Genomic DNA, 20,100 nt, shown 5'->3' with positions numbered 1-20,100 from the left:
GATCTTAGGTACTTGGGTTGGCAAATAAAGACAAGAATACTAAGAAGCATTTTCCACCATTTACTCATTATCAAAAATATTTTTCAACTCTTCTTGCAAAACAAAAACAAAAAAGTACAGACTGGACACGTACATCACATTTTTCTTCCTATGGCTTTAACCCCCCACCCTACCCACCCCACAAAAAAGACGGGGGGAGAAACAAACCAAAACCAACAAAAAGATCTGACCACATTCACAGAAAATGACACCATGGTACACTACAAAACAAAAGGAGGTGTCATTTGTGTCCAAAGGTTTTTGCTTATTTCTTAGGTGAGGAACCATCATTGTACATGCTTTGTGCCAAATCAAAATACACCTAACGTTAGGTCAGAAAGCGCTGCGGGGTTCATTGGATGAATAAAAGGAAAGATGGAAGCAGTAAAGTAACTCAAAAAATTCACATACTATTTAACATGCTGTTGAAATAGGAACTGCCTTTTAAATTAGAAGGTAATGTTTTGTGTTCTAGTCAGCCCATGTTTAATTTGTGCTGTATCATTCAAAGAAGAGAAATTTCTGCTTTCACAAAGTAATCTGACTTTTTTAGGCTGTCAATGAAGCCCTAAATGCAAAACTAAATTCTTCCGCTTGTACTCTTATATTGGGGATTACGCTGAAATAAACCATTTTTGCATAAAGCTGAATTCCTACAGAGGCGCTTTCGTTTTAACACTTTCTGAGATAAGCTCTTTGACAACTTTGTGTTATTTTTGCATTTTAGAGCCTTTCAGCCCAGGTTGAAAAGCACTGACCTTCGAAAGCTACTTTCAACATATTAGCGAAAAATGAGATAGATTCTGGGTGGAGTGAGTTACATAGCTTATTCTGTCTAACAAACATCCAAAATATTTGACCTTAGATAACAATCAGTCCTCTGCCCCAGCTGAAGGATGCCTGTCGGGGAAGAACTACCCTCAAGGGGATGGGTCCCAGGTCTGTTGTGGTACAAACTTAATAAAACAAGCAAACAAACACAACCCCCCAATGGTGATAACTGCTGTGGAAGTCTCTCTGTATCCCAGGCACTGATCGGCAGCTGGGGGGGCAGGAATCAGCCAAGGAGTCTCTCTGTAACCCACAAAATCCCCTCTCTTTTCTAGGAGCAACAGCAGTAAAATCAGCAGTAACTCCAAAAAAAAAAAAACGGGAGGGGGGAGAATGGTGCTAACAAAACTTGAGCCTTCTTTGTGTACAAGTAATTTTCTCGCCCCAGCCAAAATAGTCAGTAACATGTCAAACGAGCAGAGTTGGCACATCAGGAACATAGGAACGTGACCTCTGGAATTATCAAGAAAACAAAAAAAATGAATGATGTTGTTAACAGGGATGGTGTATCCGAGTCAGCAGTTCGTCGTTCATATCTAACCAACTGATCTTCCTGACCCTTGTCTGGAGACTGAGCTGCTTTCTGGGCTATCAGCTTTCTCAATATATTACTAATCTTTTTATTTTTAAACTGTTCCATAGAGTAGATAACCAATTCTCACAATCAAGAAATTATCTACCCTTTTTGGACTGTATTCTCCAGCTCAATGCTGGAGAATTTCCTAGAGGAATATTAGGTGATTCTTCTAGTAATGGTGACTGTAACTAATCGATAATTACTTTTCTACATCATAACCTAGCACAGTTTAGATGGACTAACTAGATACCACTTTTCTACATTTAAGCAGAAGCTTTGACTGAGCACAAAGCATGACCAAGTACAATGAGGTTAATATATTCCTTGCCAAAGATCTTGTGATAAAATCATTTACATCAGCAATTGATCTCAAACTATGAGGTGCTGTAAGAACTAAAAACAGTTTTAGGGTAACTCCTCCATTATCTGCAACTATTTCCCAGACACTAATACACATAACATAGCAATGAAAAACACTTGATACAAGTGATCTAAACGCAGGAGCTCCAGCAAGTTAAACAGAACCATAGCTGCCTTAAAACTGTAGCAGTTCCCCTACTGATGGCAGGGAAAAGAAAGAAAGATTCAACAGTCATATCTCATGTCTATAGCTTCATCCAAACTTTTATCATCGTGTGTACTGGCAGCTAAAAACGTAGTTACTGGTGACCCTGTCACATTGATTACACTGGTGCTTGTGCTGGCATTGCGCACCGCAATGCTTGTCACATTAATGCCCAAAGTAAGCCTAGTCTGCTCCAAGGCCTTTTCTGGCACTGCAAATGCCTCCAGCTTCTTCTCCCCATTAGCCATGTATGAGTTTTGGCAGCCACGGCATATGCAGTCAAGGCAGGCTTTGCGGTTAGAATAGCAAGGGCAGCGTTGGCCACGGCATGTAAGAACACTTGGATTTTGGGTGGCACGACCACATTTACACCCTTTCTTTTCTTGTGGCTTTTTATACACAGTTTTTGTCGGGCTTCCTGGCATAACGTTACTGCTAGGAACTTTCTCCTTTGCTTTGTCTTTTGTTTTCAGCACCCCTGGTTTGGCTTTTGGGTGGGATTTCTTAGGGGCATGTTCTAAATTCTTTTTCATGCTTTTGTTAGACAGGAGCACAGTTTTACTTATTTTGGGAGTAGTGCCTCCGTTAGGTACAGTTGCAATAGGCTGCAAAGACATTTTATTTTCCTGTTTCACTGTTACAGGAGCTGATGCTCCCAATGTTGGGCCACAGATGATGCTGGAAATGGGTAGAGGTTGAACCTTTTCACTGTCGCTTTCTGATCGAGATCGCTTTCTGTTTAACTTAACTACCTTAGGCGTCGCCGCTGTACAGGAGATTCCGTGAGGAGAAGCATCTGTGGACATGAAAATGTTATGGCTAAGAGGTGGGGGAGAAAGCTGCAGGAAAGGGCCGTTAGTCATGTTTGCTTCCAAGCTGGGCTGCAAATTAGAATCACAGACTTCAGTATTCGAAACGGTCTCTAGGCTCCGGAGAACTTCCTCAACACTAAGGAGAAGCGAGCCACCTGGTTTTATATCTTCACTGAAACTGCAGATGTCAATGCCTGTTGTACACAAGTCACTAGTAGAAACTGTATCACACACAGGCTGCAGGCTGCTAGAGATATCTTCAGTCTTTATGTACTCTCCAGTACTACAGACATCAATTGTGTTTGCGTGTTCAGGAGAAGGAATATTCACTCCAAGTTTATCTACCGAAAGCCCATTACAATTAGGCAACCCGTTGATAACAGAACCTCTAATATCAATGTTGTGTGTGCTTTCAGGTATTGACGTAAAACTAGCCGGAGGATCAGTTGTGAGTTCTGAGGTTGAAGGTACTGGGGAATGTGTCAAACACAAAGCCAAGGCTGTATCGGAAGATTTTTCTGTCTCTTCATGGAGTGGTGATCCATCTTTGAGCAAAGCCAAAAGGTCTGAAGAACAATCAACTGCTTGGATAATATCTCGTGCCAGTGGAGTTTGCGTTATGTATTCGCAGAGTTTCTTATAGCAGTTCACTAAGATGCTTAGCTGCTTATTCTCCTCAAACTGTTCGTAGTCCTTGCACCAGCTACATGACGGTTTCATCATCATCTTCTTGCCTTTACAAGTTTTGCAGACATAATGCTGACATGTGGAGTTGGTAGGAGCAATAGGGTCTTGTAACAAATTTCCTAAGGAAAAAAGAAAGAGAAGGATTACAATGGACTCAAGGCAAGTTTCCAGGATAGTATGGGATGAATTTTTTGTACTATCAAAAAAATTGCCTGAAAAAGTTCAGTAAGTCACAAGAAAACATACCACCCAGACAATAATCTGTAAAAATTTTCACAGAAGAAAACCATCACACCATAATTTGTTGTGCTGCTGCAGCCTTTAGAAACACTCTCAACTAAAACACTACCGACCCCCTTGTCCCCTTGGGCAGTTTCTTCCACCGAAACTTACAAAATACACAAGATTTCTATGAATTTACCAAAAGTGCAAGAATAAACTCCCATGGAGAGCTACTGCAGAGATTTTAATGAAATTAGTGAAAACAAATGTCAACGGAGCAGATGGAAACCCTAAAAGGAATGTAAAAATGATGAAATGTCAACCCCAAAAGGAAAGAAGACACAGCAGACTTTGTTTTACTTTTCATTTAGCTGGGACTAAAAATAGAGCCTAGCTTTGTGACAGTCAATGCCATGAATAAAACACAAAGTTTTTAACTTTGCAAGCAACAAAAACAGTTAAACAGAGCCCATGAATTCTTATAAACGTTAAATAAAACACCTAGTAATGTATTTGAATAAAAATGAAGGGAGGGGGGCGACACTATATTGCGGTCTGATAGATTACTCTTGTGCCAAACGAGAAGTTGCAACAAGGTGACTATTAACATATCCTGGGGAGTGGTGGCTCCCGGTTCTCCAATTCAGACACATATCAGTGAAATAATACTTAAAATAGTGGTACTGTCATAACCACAATGTGTAAATACTTTAAAGTGTCAACAACAGCTCATGTGCTGGGCAGGAGAGAAGAAAGCAGAAGAAAAGATTTTCTCCGAGATCTTACTGTTAAGAATAAAAAACTAATAAAAATCAGTTGCTAAAGCAATCAACACACCTGACAGCCCAGAAAGTTTCAGACACCCAGTACTGACAATCTGGAAGGTTATGACTCCAGATCTCTGAAACAGTAAAAACCTGGAAGACTGTTTTTGTTTGTATTTAAGAACAAACCAAATAACACATAAGCATAAAATATGGAAGAACCGAGGTAACTGAAATTCTGCATAGAAATAATCCAACTAATAACTAGATCCAGAAAATGACAGTATTGCTTTGCTATTTCTAGGGAGTTCCAGGCCAGAAAGATATTCTAACACTTAAATTTCAGAGTATCTATAGTCATCTACAGCAACAGGTTTCCCCTCCTTTCCAAGCAGCAGGTTTTCAGCTTTGATGAGACCTTTCTCCCCATGAAGAGCCTTTGTTGGATGAGTTACAACCATCAGGGAATTCTCACCTAGATTTTCCGAAGTGAAAACGTGCTGTTAACGAACAAATGAATGAAATTAAACAATTTGGGAAGAGAAAGCAATGTGCATATATTAAAACAGACTGAGATAAAAAAAAAAAATCTTACAAAATATAAAGATATTTTCTCTCATCACTCACTTGCCAAGGAAATCACATGGACTTTTCGTTACTGATTCTCGTGATAGTGCTTTGATATAATACATATATTATATATAATTATAATATAATTAACAGGACCTAGTCTAGTGGACTGAGTTACCAACTAAGGAATAAAACCCAGCCTTTCTACCGTGTACTACCTTAGTCAAGAATCCAAGCCCTCAGGTAGAAGAACAAGACATGCTATACTAACCCTTGGCTGTAGTTGCACTTAAATTACAAAACTTGTCCCTCACTCTGTAGCTTTTGTCAAAATGTTCCACCCCCTTGCCTAACCTAACCCTCCATACTTTTCACTATTCAAACAACTTTTGGAAATTCAACTTTTTGTGTGTGTTTAAATAGGAAATTTAAAAGCACAGTTAATTCTGCAACAGTCTTGAATTCCATGAGTAAGCAGACTATCCCATTTTCCCTTGGAAATCTGAATCCCTTGGTAGCTCTTTGGGAAAGGGCTGCTCCAGCCCTCCATCTGAGCTGTCTTCCAGTAAAAGTAGCTTGATGTAAACTGTGTTTTGAGCAACAAGTAACAAGTATCATTATGTAGTATTTTTTTAATAAATTGAGAGAAAATATAATTGTTTAGAAAGTTGGCAGGTGGCACACATCTACACAATGTCAAATAATGAGAACTGTCATTACAGCACGACTGGAACACGGGCCATAGGGAAACGCGCGGTATTTGAACACAGCTAATTGAAAGCCATTCGGGACGAACATTGAATAGAAGAAGCTGTAGAGCAGAGAAAGGTTCAAAGCGCAATTACAGCAATACTTGACGGGAAATGCATTTCATGACCAAAGACTAGGTATTTAACTTTTCTTTGCTAATCTAACGAGGAAGGACTGACTGAGGAAGGGTGACTCCACGAGACTCCACCATGAGAAGACAATAGCAAAACACTCTTCAAGTTAAGCAGTGAAGATTTAAAGCCAACAGTTGGAACATGAAGTCACACAATCCAACCTGCAGTGCAAATTTTTTTTTAAAAGTTCTTTTCTTGAGTCTTTCCAACAGGCCAGGCAGAAAGCCATGCCGGGACCAACACAGGAGGCAAACACACCTAACATTCATTTAATGCTTTGAGACTTCAGAAGCCATTGTGAAACCACATACATCCACAGCACCTCCCGGACCAAAAGCCCACCAGCATTAATACCCAATGAAACAAAGCAGTTGGGTGTGCTCCTCGGTCCATCTTTAGCCTCTTTTTGCTTCTTATGATGATTAAGTATGAGTTATGATGATCAATACTTCACAGATTATGAAGCACTAAAATACTTCAGAGATGGAACCAAATAAACAATATACCAATTTAACTTTTAATTAGATTAAAAAAAAAAAGTCATCACCAACTGTGCATTTTATTTCTCCCAAAATAAATTTGGCTGAAACTGTTGAAAGGGTATGAATGCTAAAAGAAGATACTGAAAAATTTAAATTTCCAGAAGCTTTGATGAAAAAACACAGACACTTTACATGCTCTCACTGAAGGAAAGAACAGAGCAAGTTCTGCTCTCAGTAAATGCCAGGCAACCTACACGGGAGAGACATTAGGAATGCCTGAGCTGTGGGAATATTTTCAGCTTGAGCTCATATCTCATTGAATATTCATTCTTCAGTCAAAGTTCCTCTCTCATATGGATTCTGTGGCACCTATCACTCTCTTCAGCTTTAGTATTGTTAAGCTAAAAAAAGTCAACCATAAGATGCAAATTCACAGAAAATTAAGTTTCATTACTTTTAATACTCAGGGAATGGTATTAAGTCAGCAACACTATCCCAGAAAGACAGCACCCAAGCTGCTACCCAGAATCTGGAGGTACTAAGTTCTAGGACATTCCAAACTGCTGGGTTGTACAGGCTCCCAAGGCATAACACTCATTTGATGCTGCAAATTACCAGATCCTCCCAGATTAAGATTATGAACTCCACCATGAAAACAAAGCCAGGAAGGATTCCAAGATGTTACCTAGACCATCCTCAAACTCCTAAGAATGACCATGCTGAGTTAGACCAAAGATCCATCTACCCTAGCAGGCTGTCTCACTAGTGTCCAAAAGCAGGTGCCTAGGGCATACAGAACAAGGCAAGTGAACTCTTAATACTTGCCCAGCTTTTAACCATTATTAGCTGAGATCCTTCTCATGGGAGATGGGGTTTCCATGTACTCAGTAACCCTCAGATTCTCTCCTTAGGCTTGCCTCATCTCCTCTTTAACTATTTCAAATGTCATCAGTCACAACAGGCTTTGACAAGAAGTTCCCTGGTCAACTACGTGTTGTGCTGAGAAGGACCTTTTTGTTCTGAACATTACTCTCACTCGTTTCACTTGACAATCTCTGGTTCTTGTGTTGGATGAAGCAACAGTCAATCCCTATCCTTTCTTCCGCACTACTCATCGTTTTGCATCTACTACATAACCCTCTAAGTTGTATCTTTTCCAGACTGTACAGAAGTTGCTCCTTATGTTGGATCACCCTTCCCCTAACTCTTCCACAGTTGTTTTCTGAGATGGGGGGGCCACAACTGCAACAATGTAAGATGCGGGTGAACCACAGCTTTATACAGTGCCACAATAAAGTTCTCCATTCTCTATTGCAGTCCTGATTTTTAGCATTTGCTTCACTTTTTTGATTGATACTCAGTACTGAGCTGATATTCTCATGGAATTTTCTATTGTAAGGCCAAGATCTCACTTTTGGCTGGTAGCCATTAGTGCTACCCCTTTCTATAAATTTACAAATGTATATAGACCTGCAAGATATAAAATGGTGGGCTCTGAGAAGTTAATACTTTCCCCCTGTTTATCATTTAATATTTATCTAAACTAAATTAAATTTTTCATTTTATTGTGCAGTCATTCATCCACATAAGATCCTTCCACAATTACTCAATGCAGGCCTTCATTTTTACTACCTAAATAGCTTGGTATTACTAAACTTTGCCTTGTCTGTTCTCCTCCTCTTTTGCAAGGGGTATATTAATACACCAAAAGCAAAATCATGTTCTTATAAAGCCTCCAATAAGAGGCTTTCCCTGAACAACAACAGTTCGTAACTATCCTACTTTCAGAAAGGTTTACTAAACATCTACATTAATATGCACACTTAACAATTAATAAGATGCATATACAGAAGAAAGACCTTTAATATGTTATTTACAAAATATCACAGCTGTCCTGGAAAGGCTGCTACCAGGAGGGAGGTCATTTAAACCACAAGGAATACTTCCTATTGTGTTCCTTAATGACTATTACTTCACAGCTGCAGGAAGAGGGGAAGCATCTGCAAATTGTATCTCAGAGACCAAAGGGAGGAGAAGAATTGGGAATCAAAGCAATTGTTAGGTGTATATGTATCCAGCAAATGCGCTTCAAATGGATGAAATTCACTGAGAAGAAAGGCTTGAATCCAAACAGGTCACCTCCTTCCATTCTCATCTATCCTCAGGAAAGGCAGAAATATAATGCCCCAGAAAAGGGAATAAACACAAGTAACTAATTTAGCACCCTTGGAAAAGCCTACTGAAACATAATATATTGCCTTTTTTAACAACTCAAAGTTTTAGGAATGATGTAACTATTAAATCTTAATTTGATGAAGTAAACTAGAAAAAATTGTGTCAAATTTTTTACAAGTAGAAATAAATGTATCACTGGGGTTAATCTCTAACACTTGTCTGCCAAAACAGAGTCTTTAATCCTTGGTTGCATTCGTATCACCAGAAATCACCCTCGTTTTACAGTGCGAAGCAAACAAGTGGAAAGCTCAACAGCCCAGCCCTCTACTCCTTTCACTTTCTACCTGACTGAAGCGGCGTATCTGCTACGCAACACAAAAGTAGGACTGGCATCCATGAAGCAGGGAAGAAGACAGTAAGAAGGAAGGTAGGGAGGAAGCTCATCTGCACCAGTGAATCTGTTAACATCAAACATTGCAATGACTATGATTTAATTTTTAAACCAAGATTACAAACAGCTTCTGGGAATTCTGGATTAGTCAGACAGAAATTCTACAGCTCTGTGAATCTAGCAAGTTTTAAAAAATGGGAAGCTATAATCAGTCCGATGAAGCACACATATACTTCTATGTTACACTTAAAATTAATATATGGCAAGCACCTCCAAGTAATAACCAGAAGCTGGAGATTTAACAGTTGGACTGCTACATTTTCAGCATTTTCATTTCTGGATTAAACATGATCTGATTGTTTCTACTAAAATAATTAGCAACAGGCAGTATGCTCTAACAAATTGCTACATTCAAGCTTCAGAGTTAACTAGCTCCTGAAGGATGGGAGCTAGTTCTCACCGACTGGCAATACCACTTCATAGGCTTTTTGAAGTTCATCCATCTACCTGCGGCTCAAGCACTTCAGCTGAAGCAGCCTCTGAAAGGAAAAGGCTTGCTCCCCCCACCGCCTTCCCTGCACTGCTCCCTTCTTCCACCCCACACAGCACCTTTTCATCTAAGACATTATCAGCTAGATCCGACTGAAGAATAAGTAGCTCAATGAGGTTTCAAAGCAAAAACATGCAAAAGAAAAATACGATCATAAAAGCAGTAGCATTTTCAGGGTTTGATAAAAAAACCTAAAAGCACTATTTGCAAAACTATTTGACGATAGACAGGCAGGCATATGATAAGTAGTGAAAAGGTCTGTTAACCATCTGCAGAAAAATAAAACAAATGTGTAAGATCTGTTTTACATGGGAGAAAGATCTGGATACTTACTAGAAGATTACTAAATACACTCAAAACCAGACAAACTTCAGGAGAGGTTAGTGCAAGGGACAACTACCAAGGACAAGACAACAGTGAAAGGTTTCCTTCCACAGATCTCAAGCCCTCACGTAAACCCCTTCCAAACCACACACTCAAGATGGTGGGCTTGAACTGTGGTCTGGTTGATACTTTTCACAAATATCGCACCGAAGTCAAGAGGCAAATTCACTGTGAGGGTGGTGAGGCACTGGAACAGGTTGCCCAGAGGAGCTGTGGCTGCCCCATCCCTGGAAGTGTTCAAGGCCAGGCTGGATGGGGCTTTGAGCAACCTGGTCTAGTGGAAGGTGTCCCTGGCCATGGCAGGGGGGTCAGAACCACATGATCTTTAAGGTCCCTTCCAACCCAAACCATTCCATGATTCAGCAGAGGGAGGTTTATCCTACCCCTGCCCTGACAAACTGTCCCAGTTAGAAAAATGTTAGGCAACTTTTCTCATCACACAGAAACCTACTGGATCACCTGGCAGAGGTGCCGACTATCACCCAGATATCCCACACCCACTTCCCAGTATTGAGAAAACAAATCAGCATTTGTAGCCACCACACTCAGTTGAGAGGCATGAAGACACAAGACATGTTTGCAATATTACTAGCACAAAACTTTGAACCTCTGTCTACAAAACACAGATTGTAAGTAAGAGGAGCTCACAATGACAACACTAGAAACGTACTTATCCTTTAATGCTTTTTGTGAGACAAGGTTTCATAGACAGAAATAGTTTTATTCAGCCAAAAACTAGAAATAGGAAAAATTGCCCAAGACTTTGAGCACACAACCCTTTTTCAGATCTGAAACAGTAAGAGTTTACCTGTGAACTAAATGATAGTATTTCTTCCTGAAAATACCATCTTGCTCTTAGATCACTACAACAACAGTGCCGCTAGAATTTGTCCAAAGACATTCACAAGCATTGACAGATTCCTCATCAGGTGAAATGGAAACATGGGGGACACACAAAAAAGCATTAAAAAAAAAAAAACAAACCACAACCCACAACCTTATTTCAAAATTTTATCAGAGAAAACATTCTGCTGGCCGCTGAATATTTCTGAGCATCCTCTATCAACAAACAACTATGAATAATTAGCTACAGAAATTATTACCCTCATATAGGGATGGTTGTGACTAAAGAATTAACGATTGTATAAGTCTTTGGAAAAATAAAAACCGCGCTATTTTTGTCTGAACACCATGAGAACCCAAATTAACCATGATAAGAATACAGTTCGACTATTTTTCTGTATATTTAGAGAAATACAGTCAACCTCTTTAGCTAAAGTTCAAGAAAAAAACCTCAGAAATATGACAACAAATTGCATTTTAACTGTAGAAGGGACTGCTTTGTTCTCCGACTCCACCCCCTGCATAATAAACAACAGAACATATTTTACCAAGTCCTATGTCAAAGTTATATTTCTGTTTGAAAGTCTTTGTGTTTACAAAATCACTGACTGGAAAAATTCTAAATGTATTTTTAACAAACTAGGTGGCAAAGTTCAAACTTTGTAATTAACAGGCTTTAAAAAGATAAGTTCATATTTTTCACCATCCAATGTAAAATTTTCATGTAATGATGTTTTCCGGAAGTCAAGGTTGCTGTATTTTAAGATGTTTTAAATGGCAAAGTCAACATTTGTCCTATGGGTATAAGATTAATTTAACATGTTTCTATACAGCATAAACACTCATAAGAGTTAAAACTTATTTCGAAAGTTATAGATCAAGTTGATCACATTCTCCGAGCAAACAAAAAAGTAATGAAAACTATTTTTTCCCCACCAAACAAAAATGCTCACATCATCAAGATTAACCACGCAATCTTAAAATAAACTGTGCTCTTCAAGACCACTGGAGAAGGAGCAAGCCCTGTGCTGTGAGTGCAAGGCTGAGGAGACAGAGAATAACAAATTACATCATTGAAGGACTTCAAAGTGAATTCCTCCGTAAGAGCAGGAAAATCTTTACTATCTGGAAAGCACAGTGCTCAAGAAAGGTTGTGCTGTGCATTATTACTCAAGTCATATACTAGATGCAAAGAATCTTTTCTGGCCTCACAAAGAACTCCGATGTAATATCCAGCAACTGCTTACTCCATATTTAGTCAGACTAATCTGTAAATCATAACATAGTAAGAAAACAAAACCAAAGAAATCTGTGTTTGAACGCACTATGTCCATAGACCCAGACAACTACGTTGTCCCAATAAGGATGCCTCTTGGCAACACATTAACTTTTCTTTAAACACTCTGAAATGCCATTGGTTTAATCAATATCCTCAGGCGACCATCAAAACCCGTCCATCATCTCCCATTGCCTCAATGAGGAACACACAGAGTCAAATCACATCAGAAGACAATATTGCAACCTTCTTTTGAAGCCCAGTATCAGCCAGCTGTTGAGGTGGAAACCAGTTACTTCTCTCCCTACTCCTCTTCTCAATTTTGTTCTCAGACAGGGGAGTATTTTTAAGTTTACAAACCAATGTAAATTTAACTGGTAGAACTTTATGTTATCAAAACGTATGCAGTATAGTGCAGACAACCTTGAAAAAGCAGTTCTCCCAGGAGTCACACACAGGATTTAAAAACAGGAAAAGGAAACAGTAAATTTAAGTAAGGAGATTTTAAGAGGAAGAGAAATCATCCAACATGCTCTTGGCTAAAAACTGGTGTATTCAGAGATGTCTGAGTGGACATTTTATAGGCAACTGCCCATGCTGGTTATCTCCAAGACAACAGGAAAAAGAATACCTGCAGCAGAAGGTATTTGATAGGTACTTAGTCCCCTAGTCCATGCTCCCTGATGGTTGTTTCAGACATTCTAGTTATTTTGCACATGCTTCAGAAATTCAGAAGTATTTTGGCAACCGTTCATGTAATTTTTAAGGGGAAAATAACATACTTTTAAAAACTACCAATATGTGATAGCTGGACAGTATTTTTCATCATTGAAAATGGAGGAAAGAAGAAAATGTCAATTAAAAAATACCTAAAAAAAAGCACCAATCCAGATCACTTTTCAAACATAAAAGACAACTCTGATCTAGCAGCATGGATCATGAATCAGCCTTCATTCTCCTTAATCTGAGGAGAATGTACAGGGAATGAGAGTTCTAGGCTAAACTTTTCCATCACAAAACTTAAAAAGGCTTCTTCACTTCAAAACTCTGATATCCAGGCTTAACTCACTTAGTCATGGCTCACATCCCAAACAGAAAATCCAGTATCATGCATATAATTAAGTTTTATTAGTAGTGGGAATTTGTTTCTTCTGCCTTCTTCCATCTCTGTGACCGGAAATTGAATTTTCTAGAAAGTTTCAATCTATTTAGGTGTCACCCAACTATCTTCTCTTCTCTGAAGGACATCACGTAACTGCTGCATGCCTCAGACTGTCTCAATACCATCACTGAAAAAAGAGACTGCTTACTCCAGAGCCATAATTCGCTTGCATTCCACTTGCTTGTGGAGCTTCTTCCCTTAGATACTTGTAGAAATTTTCATATGAAAGTTTAATGTACTGTACAGGTCTAATTCACAATTTCCCAATGACAAAGTAGGGCCTAAAGTAGTAAGCTCTACTTGGGATCCATGACGACGCCAGTGACAGCTACAGACAAGGGGCCCAGAGGAGGTCACACCACGCACTAGCAGGGGTAGCAGTCAGAACTGCAGAACCAATGAAGAATTAGCTCAGCGAGGGGCAAGGAAGAAGAGGAGGGGCCTTCACAGGTCCAACAACATGGACAAGTGGGCACAAAGATGGAAAATTTTACAAAACTCAATATACCACCAACTAGGGAGAAATTTCAAACCTAGCTAGCAGAATGAGTTCCGTAAGACTCAACTTATATTAACAGTATAAAACTTTCAAAAAATGGGCTAATACTTTTACACAAGAGCAGGATGGAAATAACGTCCCTATACTAATCTTTAAATAGGAAAACAGAAAGTCTACAATTTTTATTTTACTTTTTTGGTAATCCATGCCATTCCCCATGCTTGGGAGTTGCTTCCATAATGCTACTTTACCATTTAGCCTTCGACCCTCTAACTAAAATTATCAAGAGCTATCTCAAAACACTTGACAGGCACTGTACCGGTACCGGTCAGTACTGTCACGTTGTTTCTTTGTTCCTTCCCACCCCTTAATCTCCCTTAAGCCACATGTTGTCTTACATCCCCTTACTTAGATTACAGGATGTTTAAGGCAAGAACTATATTCTTATCCTGTATTTCTACAGCACAAGCTACAGCTGGGTTCCTGGCCAAACGTAAAGCATTGTCCTAAAGCCATGCAACCTTTCAAGAACTTTCACATTCTAAATCAGCAATAACAATCTTTCAAACACTTTTAAAATATCTTTCAGAGGTTCCAGGATGAAGTTTTCCACAAGCAAAAAGCTAAACTGATTTGACTGGCAATCTCTCTTACAAGCATTTTAACTGAATTTCAAAGAAGCCTGTTAATGAAAAGCCAACTGAACCTTTGAATGACTTGCAGTAACCTACATGGTATTTGAAACAGGGAAACGCACTTCTAGGATTTTTATCCCAATAACCAGTACTTTTAAAACATTGAAGTCTGTTGCATAAATCCTACTAAACTATTTTTAAATTAAATGTGGTATTAACATGCAATTTAATAATAATCACTTTAGTCCTGAGACTTGCACTTGGACTTCACATCCTCAAAACACATAAGGCATATACCTTCTGTCTAATGCACACTCGGGAGTAGTTATTTTTAGGTTTTAAAAGCTCTAGGAAATATCGTCTTATACATCCCTGTAAAAGGACAATGCATTACCTACAACACCATCTAGGAAACTATCACATGATCACACTTAAATCCTAGAAACATACACCGCCATACGATCAACATAATTTAACCTTTGTAAGCCATTAGGTAAAACAGAGACCTCAAATCCACCTAAAACAGATTTAGTTGACTAATTTACAATGGCATACTGTATTTACATTATGACTTTCTACTGATGGATCTTCATGTGTGCCAATTTCAATCCAAAATCAGAGCTTCAATCAGAATTTCATCATTTCCAAAAACTTCTGGCACCCCTACTATGTGAGCTGGTGGTCTGATGATCAGAAGAAAATCAGTTGGCTTATGCCTGGTGCATTGAGAAAATAGTGAAAGCACAATAATATTAGTTGATTTATATAGCTGTCACTAATTTCTTCTAAAAACAATTCTCTAAAATTAAAGGGACAATCTTGACTGTGGAATTAATACCTACAGCATAAAAAAGGCATTACAGAATGCATTCAGAGAGATTAAATACTGAGGAAAGGCTGATGACATAAGGAGCACTGATTTGGGGAGTAATTTCCCAAGGGAAGTCCTAAAAGTCCAACGCTTGGGACTTTAACCAAGTGTAGGGGTTTTATGCATTACTGAGAATTCATGCAGCATTTCTCCAACAAAGCATGGGCTTTAAACATTTACAGTCAAGATCTCATTCTACTAAGATCTGTGCAAGGAAAGTACCAGACACTCAAAGTTCCATGTATATGAACGCATACACAGATATTTGGATCTCACAGTCTAAACAGACAAATAGGGTAGAAAGAAGTGAGCATCTGAAAAGCTTTTAGATATTTAAAAAAAAAAAAAAACAACCACACTGTGAAGTTTTGGGTGGTCATAGCACTCACTCTTGTGATCATGACATTTCACAAAGCAATCTTTACTTCAGTACTTAAACTTTACCTTTTAAAACATTAAAGTTAAAAAGGTTTTGACAGTTGGATAGGCTTTAAATGACCTTAAATATGCAGAAGGTACAACAGCTCTTAGTGCTAACATGTACAAGAGAAAAAAGTATTTTACAAATATCATAGCAAGGTCAGAGGGCCAAAGAGAGAAAGAGGCACCAATATTCACCCATGACAGAAGTGGGAGAAAAGGAACACAAAAAGCAAACAACAAAAAGAAGGTTGATTTGCCTTTACCAGTCTGAGTTGAAGATTTATGACTGCTGGTCAATACCAGAGTGGACAGTTTTGTATCAGGCAGGACCACTCTCCCATGACTAACTGCCTGCAGGTTCCAGAAAGACACTTTACTAACTCTGAAGGACAGAAACTGTATTTTACTGTACGGCTTCACAAAGAGCCTGGTATTTACTGAGACCTCTGTATGCTACCACACCACAAACAGGAGCCCAAGACACAGAGATAATACTGGGGAATCACTTGTAGACAAAATATTTGAAACAAACAGCAGCTACAGTTATCTGAAAGCTAGCCACGGTAGAAAAAAATATAAGCCAAAGCAATAACCTTAAAATTCAAAGAAAATAAGGGATGAAGAAAATGGAACCATCAAGCAGCAGTTTGTAAGCAGGAATATCCATGAAAGCCCAAGTCAACAGAGAAAACAAACTAAAAAGCATGGTCTGCTCTACCAAACTGAGAGTGACAGAAAAGCCAAGCAAGAAAAGTTGAAGAGGGGGAAAACAGCTCAGGAATTTGGGCAGGGACAAATTAAAGATAGATTATTTCAATAGCACAGAGTGTGAAAATAAGACTGCAAAAGGCCAAGAAGGGAAGAAGTCAGGGCAAGGAGAACAAAGAATACATTTCAGAAGACCAGTCTTAAAATGGAGAGGCCAGATAGCACAGTAGTTAGAAACACGTAGTCCCTATGTAAATATCTTATTTTTAAAACAAAATCAGAAAAATATTAGCATATTTTTAGGCAAAAGCAGTCTGATGATTGACCAAGAGCAAGAAGGATTTATGGAAAAAAAAGCAGTTAGGGATTGGAATTAACAGGGCCTAAGGTAATAAGCAAGAGATAAAGAGCAGAGGTGCATCAATACTGACATCAGGGTTACATGAGAAAAAAAAAACAAAACAAAAAACTTAGACAAATTATTTCAGGAAATGACGATGCAGTGATCCTGGGAACAGGCTCCCTCTTTCCCAGTACAAACAGATCTCTATTTTCTAAGACTTTAAGTGGGAGGAGCCAAAGGCTACAGGATAGGAAGCATCCAGCACTAGTTTAGCAGCCTCAACAGTTGAAATCCTGATCCTGTAAATAAATAAAATATTTAGCTTTATAAACCCCAGTAATTCAATTAAATCTTAGTGTGACCACACACATTAGTAAAGATAAACACATGCAAACATAGTGGATGTAAGTCCACTCTGTTAATAGAAACACACACAGGGCCAGAACTTAAAACTACCAGAGGAAAAAAAAAAAAGGAGAATTAACAAAATCAATCAACTGAAAGGTCTAACAGTTCAGACCCCCTCTCCCAACACTGACCAAGGCTTCAAAGGAAAGTTCAAGAAAGGTTGACAACTTATTCCAGAGCTTCCTACCAGGAACGGACACATGCCCCCACTTCATAAACAGAGCAGAATGCAATTCCTTCCCAATGTTCCCCAGACTGTAATACTGAAATTCCAGATGTCTGCCTTTGCCCACAAAATGCAGAATGCTCTGTTTTGAGGGGAGGGAGCAGGGAAATCCTAGCAGACTTTCAGCCTATTTGCTTTTTATGGTGATTACTGTTATAGGACAATTACCTGCTACACACACAGAAAAATAATCCAAACATTGTTTCTGTGTGCTTAAAATTCCTGGCTTTCAATCTGAATTACTTCTTGTTCTTTACATTTTAAGGAAGGAAAAAAAAAAGTAAAAAGTTCTTATTTCCCTGCCTCTACGGTCTGTACATTGTTTTGAGTATCTTTTACCGCGCTTGCTCTTAGTCATCACTTTTTCTAAAGCAATTAACTCCACTATACCAGGGTATTCCAATAACCACTAATAACTACCATACCCTTTATGAAATAAAGCGACCATAATAAAGTGTTGCGTTTTGGGCAAAGCACTCTCTCTCAACCAAAACAACAGAATATTTTCTTCACAGCTTGCCAGGCTATTAAAACGCAGACCCCTAACGCCTATCTTTTTGACCAGTACTGCCCGCAGACTTCCCCCTACTTTGGGTTGTTTTTTGCGGGGGGGGCGGGTCTAAGCCGAAGACTATTTTCACGCCAGCTTTCCCAACTTGCAAACAGCCGCGCCGCTGCCCGCGCCCCCCGCCCGCCCGCCGCCCCCCGCGGGAACAGCGCGGCTCGCCCACGTGGGGAGAGGCTCCGCGGCAGCGGGGGGCTCCGCGGGGAGAGGCTGGGGAAAAGTTTCCCGGGCCGCCTCCGTGGGCGAGCCCCGCGCTCGGGGCCGGGGGAAGAGCCCTGCCGCGGCGTTTCCTCCGGCGGCCGTGCCGGGGCGAAGCCGGCCCGCCTGCCCGCCCGCCCGCCCGCCGGGGCAGCGCGGCCCAGGGCCGCCCCGCAGCGCCGTGCGGCGAGCCCCGGGGGGGGCTCATTGTGCAGGGAACAAAAGAAAGGATCCTCACCGCAAACGCAGCAGGAGAGGGACTGCCTGAAGTAGGGCAGGAGCTTGTTAATCTCTGTAAAGGACTGGGGATCCCCAGGGTCGTAGTTGAGCACCAGGCGGCTCGCTGAAACGTAGAGAGCAGTGGCATTCACCGGGTTCATCGCAGCCGCTCGCACGCCGCCGGCTCCGGGGTGAGAAGAAAGCGCGGCGCCGAGTCCGTGCCGGCCGAGGGGGCAGGTGGCCCCGGGGCGGGGGCAGGCCGGGTGTCACCTTGGTCCGGGGCCACCTGGAGCCGCGCGGCGGCGGCGGCAGCGCGGAGGCCGCGGCGGCCCGGCGGCCCTGTCAGAGGGGCCGCGCTGGCTCCTCCTCCGCCTCCAGCGGGGCCTCGCTCCCGAGCAGCGGCCTCGGCCCGCCCGCAGCCACACAGCGCAGGGAGGCGGCGGCGGCGCTACTCCAGGCTGCGGGCCATGCCGGGCCGCCCTCCCCCGGGCCCTGCTCCTCTCCGAGCGGACGCTTCCTCGGCCGCTGCGGGCCGCGCCTCAGCGGCGGCCCGGCATGGCGGCGGCCGCAGGGAGGAACCGCGAAGCCAGCTCAGGGCGGCGGCGGGCCGGGCCGCGCTGCCCGATCCGGCGGCGGGGGAGGGAGGCGGATGCACCTGGGCCTCAGCGCGGCCGCATCACCGCGGCGCCGCCGCGGCCTCCTCCGCGGGGCCGGTGGCTGCTGGCTGGGCGGCCGCGGGGCGGGCGCCGTTCGCGGGGCAGGATCCGCCGCCCGATCCGCGCCGCAATGTCAATAGCAACCGTTAGATCCAACCGTCACTGCGGAGCCATCGCCGCTGCCGTCTAGCGCCCGGCACTGCGCATGCGCGCCCGGGCCGCTGCCCTCCCCGCAGCGGGGGCCCATCCCGCGGCGCGGGGCGGGAGGAGCGCGGCGCAGCGCCCTCTAGCGGGGCCCGGGCGCGCCGCCGCGGGGAGCGGGGCTGCCCTCCCGCCCTCGGCCTGGGCGCGGCGCCGGCCGCAACGCTCGCCTCGCCTCGCCTCAGCGCCGCCGCCACGCCGGCAGCGCCGCGCCTGCTCCGCGGAGGGCGGAACGCCGCCGCCGCCGCTCCCTCGGCGGGCGGGCGGAGTCGGTTGCCGGCAGGGCCTCTCCGGAGGGTCGGCTGCCCCGTGCGCTGGGCGCTGAGGCTTTTCCCGCGCTCGGGGCCTGCGCCTCACGGGCGGCCGCGCCTCTGGAGCGGCTGGGCACGGACGCTGCTTCGTCCTCCTGTCATGGCGAGCGCCTCCGCTCACCGCCCAGGCTGAGGAGTCGGACCCCGCCTCTGCCTTAAGCCATCCTGGAACCTGCAGCCAGGCCTGTCAGATCCTTCGGGCTCCTGCCTGGGTTCGAGGCTCCGGGGCACCAGCTGGCCCCCCTTCACCCGGCACGGAGCAAGTCCCGGGTGTCTGCCTTCAGAGCGGAGAGCTGCAGGGCCTGTGAGCTGCTTAGAAGTGTGGCACAGGAGCTGCAGAGCACACCCTTCTCAGATGCGGTTTGGGTGCCCCAGTGGGCACGAGCTGCCCACGCATGGCTGTGTAGGTGAGAAGTTTGTCACAAGCTTTCTCGCTGCCAGTACCTGCGCTCTAGAGACCACAGTGTGTAACACAGCAGTGGGTCTACAGGCTTGGGGCAGGTATGACCAAGACATGGGTGCAGGAGGGATTTTTGACCTTCTCCAGGTTTTAAATCACTGGGGACATACGGCAGGAACTTCTGATATTTCCACTGTAAGCACCACTGAGGAAAATTGCCATT

At 42.6% G+C, this 20,100-nt stretch overlaps 1 protein-coding gene across 1 annotated transcript; it reads right to left on the bottom strand.

Annotated features, from left to right (window-relative positions):
- Positions 1-169: 169 nt before the first annotated feature.
- MSL2 (MSL complex subunit 2) lies at positions 170-19,095 on the bottom strand. Its single transcript, XM_082319133.1, has 2 exons — positions 18,329-19,095; positions 170-3,630 (listed from the first exon to the last, which is right to left on the bottom strand). The coding sequence occupies exons 1-2, from the start codon at positions 18,468-18,470 to the stop codon at positions 2,033-2,035; spliced, it is 1,740 nt and encodes a 579-aa protein (XP_082175259.1). The 5' UTR covers positions 18,471-19,095; the 3' UTR covers positions 170-2,032.
- Between the last annotated feature and the right edge of the window lie 1,005 nt (positions 19,096-20,100).

This window comes from Platalea leucorodia (assembly GCF_965183815.1).
Source record: "Platalea leucorodia genome assembly, chromosome: 8".
Classification (NCBI taxonomy): domain Eukaryota; kingdom Metazoa; phylum Chordata; class Aves; order Pelecaniformes; family Threskiornithidae; genus Platalea; species Platalea leucorodia.
The sequence above is the reverse complement of the archived record's forward strand: the minus strand, read 5'-3'. Positions and strand labels throughout refer to the sequence as shown.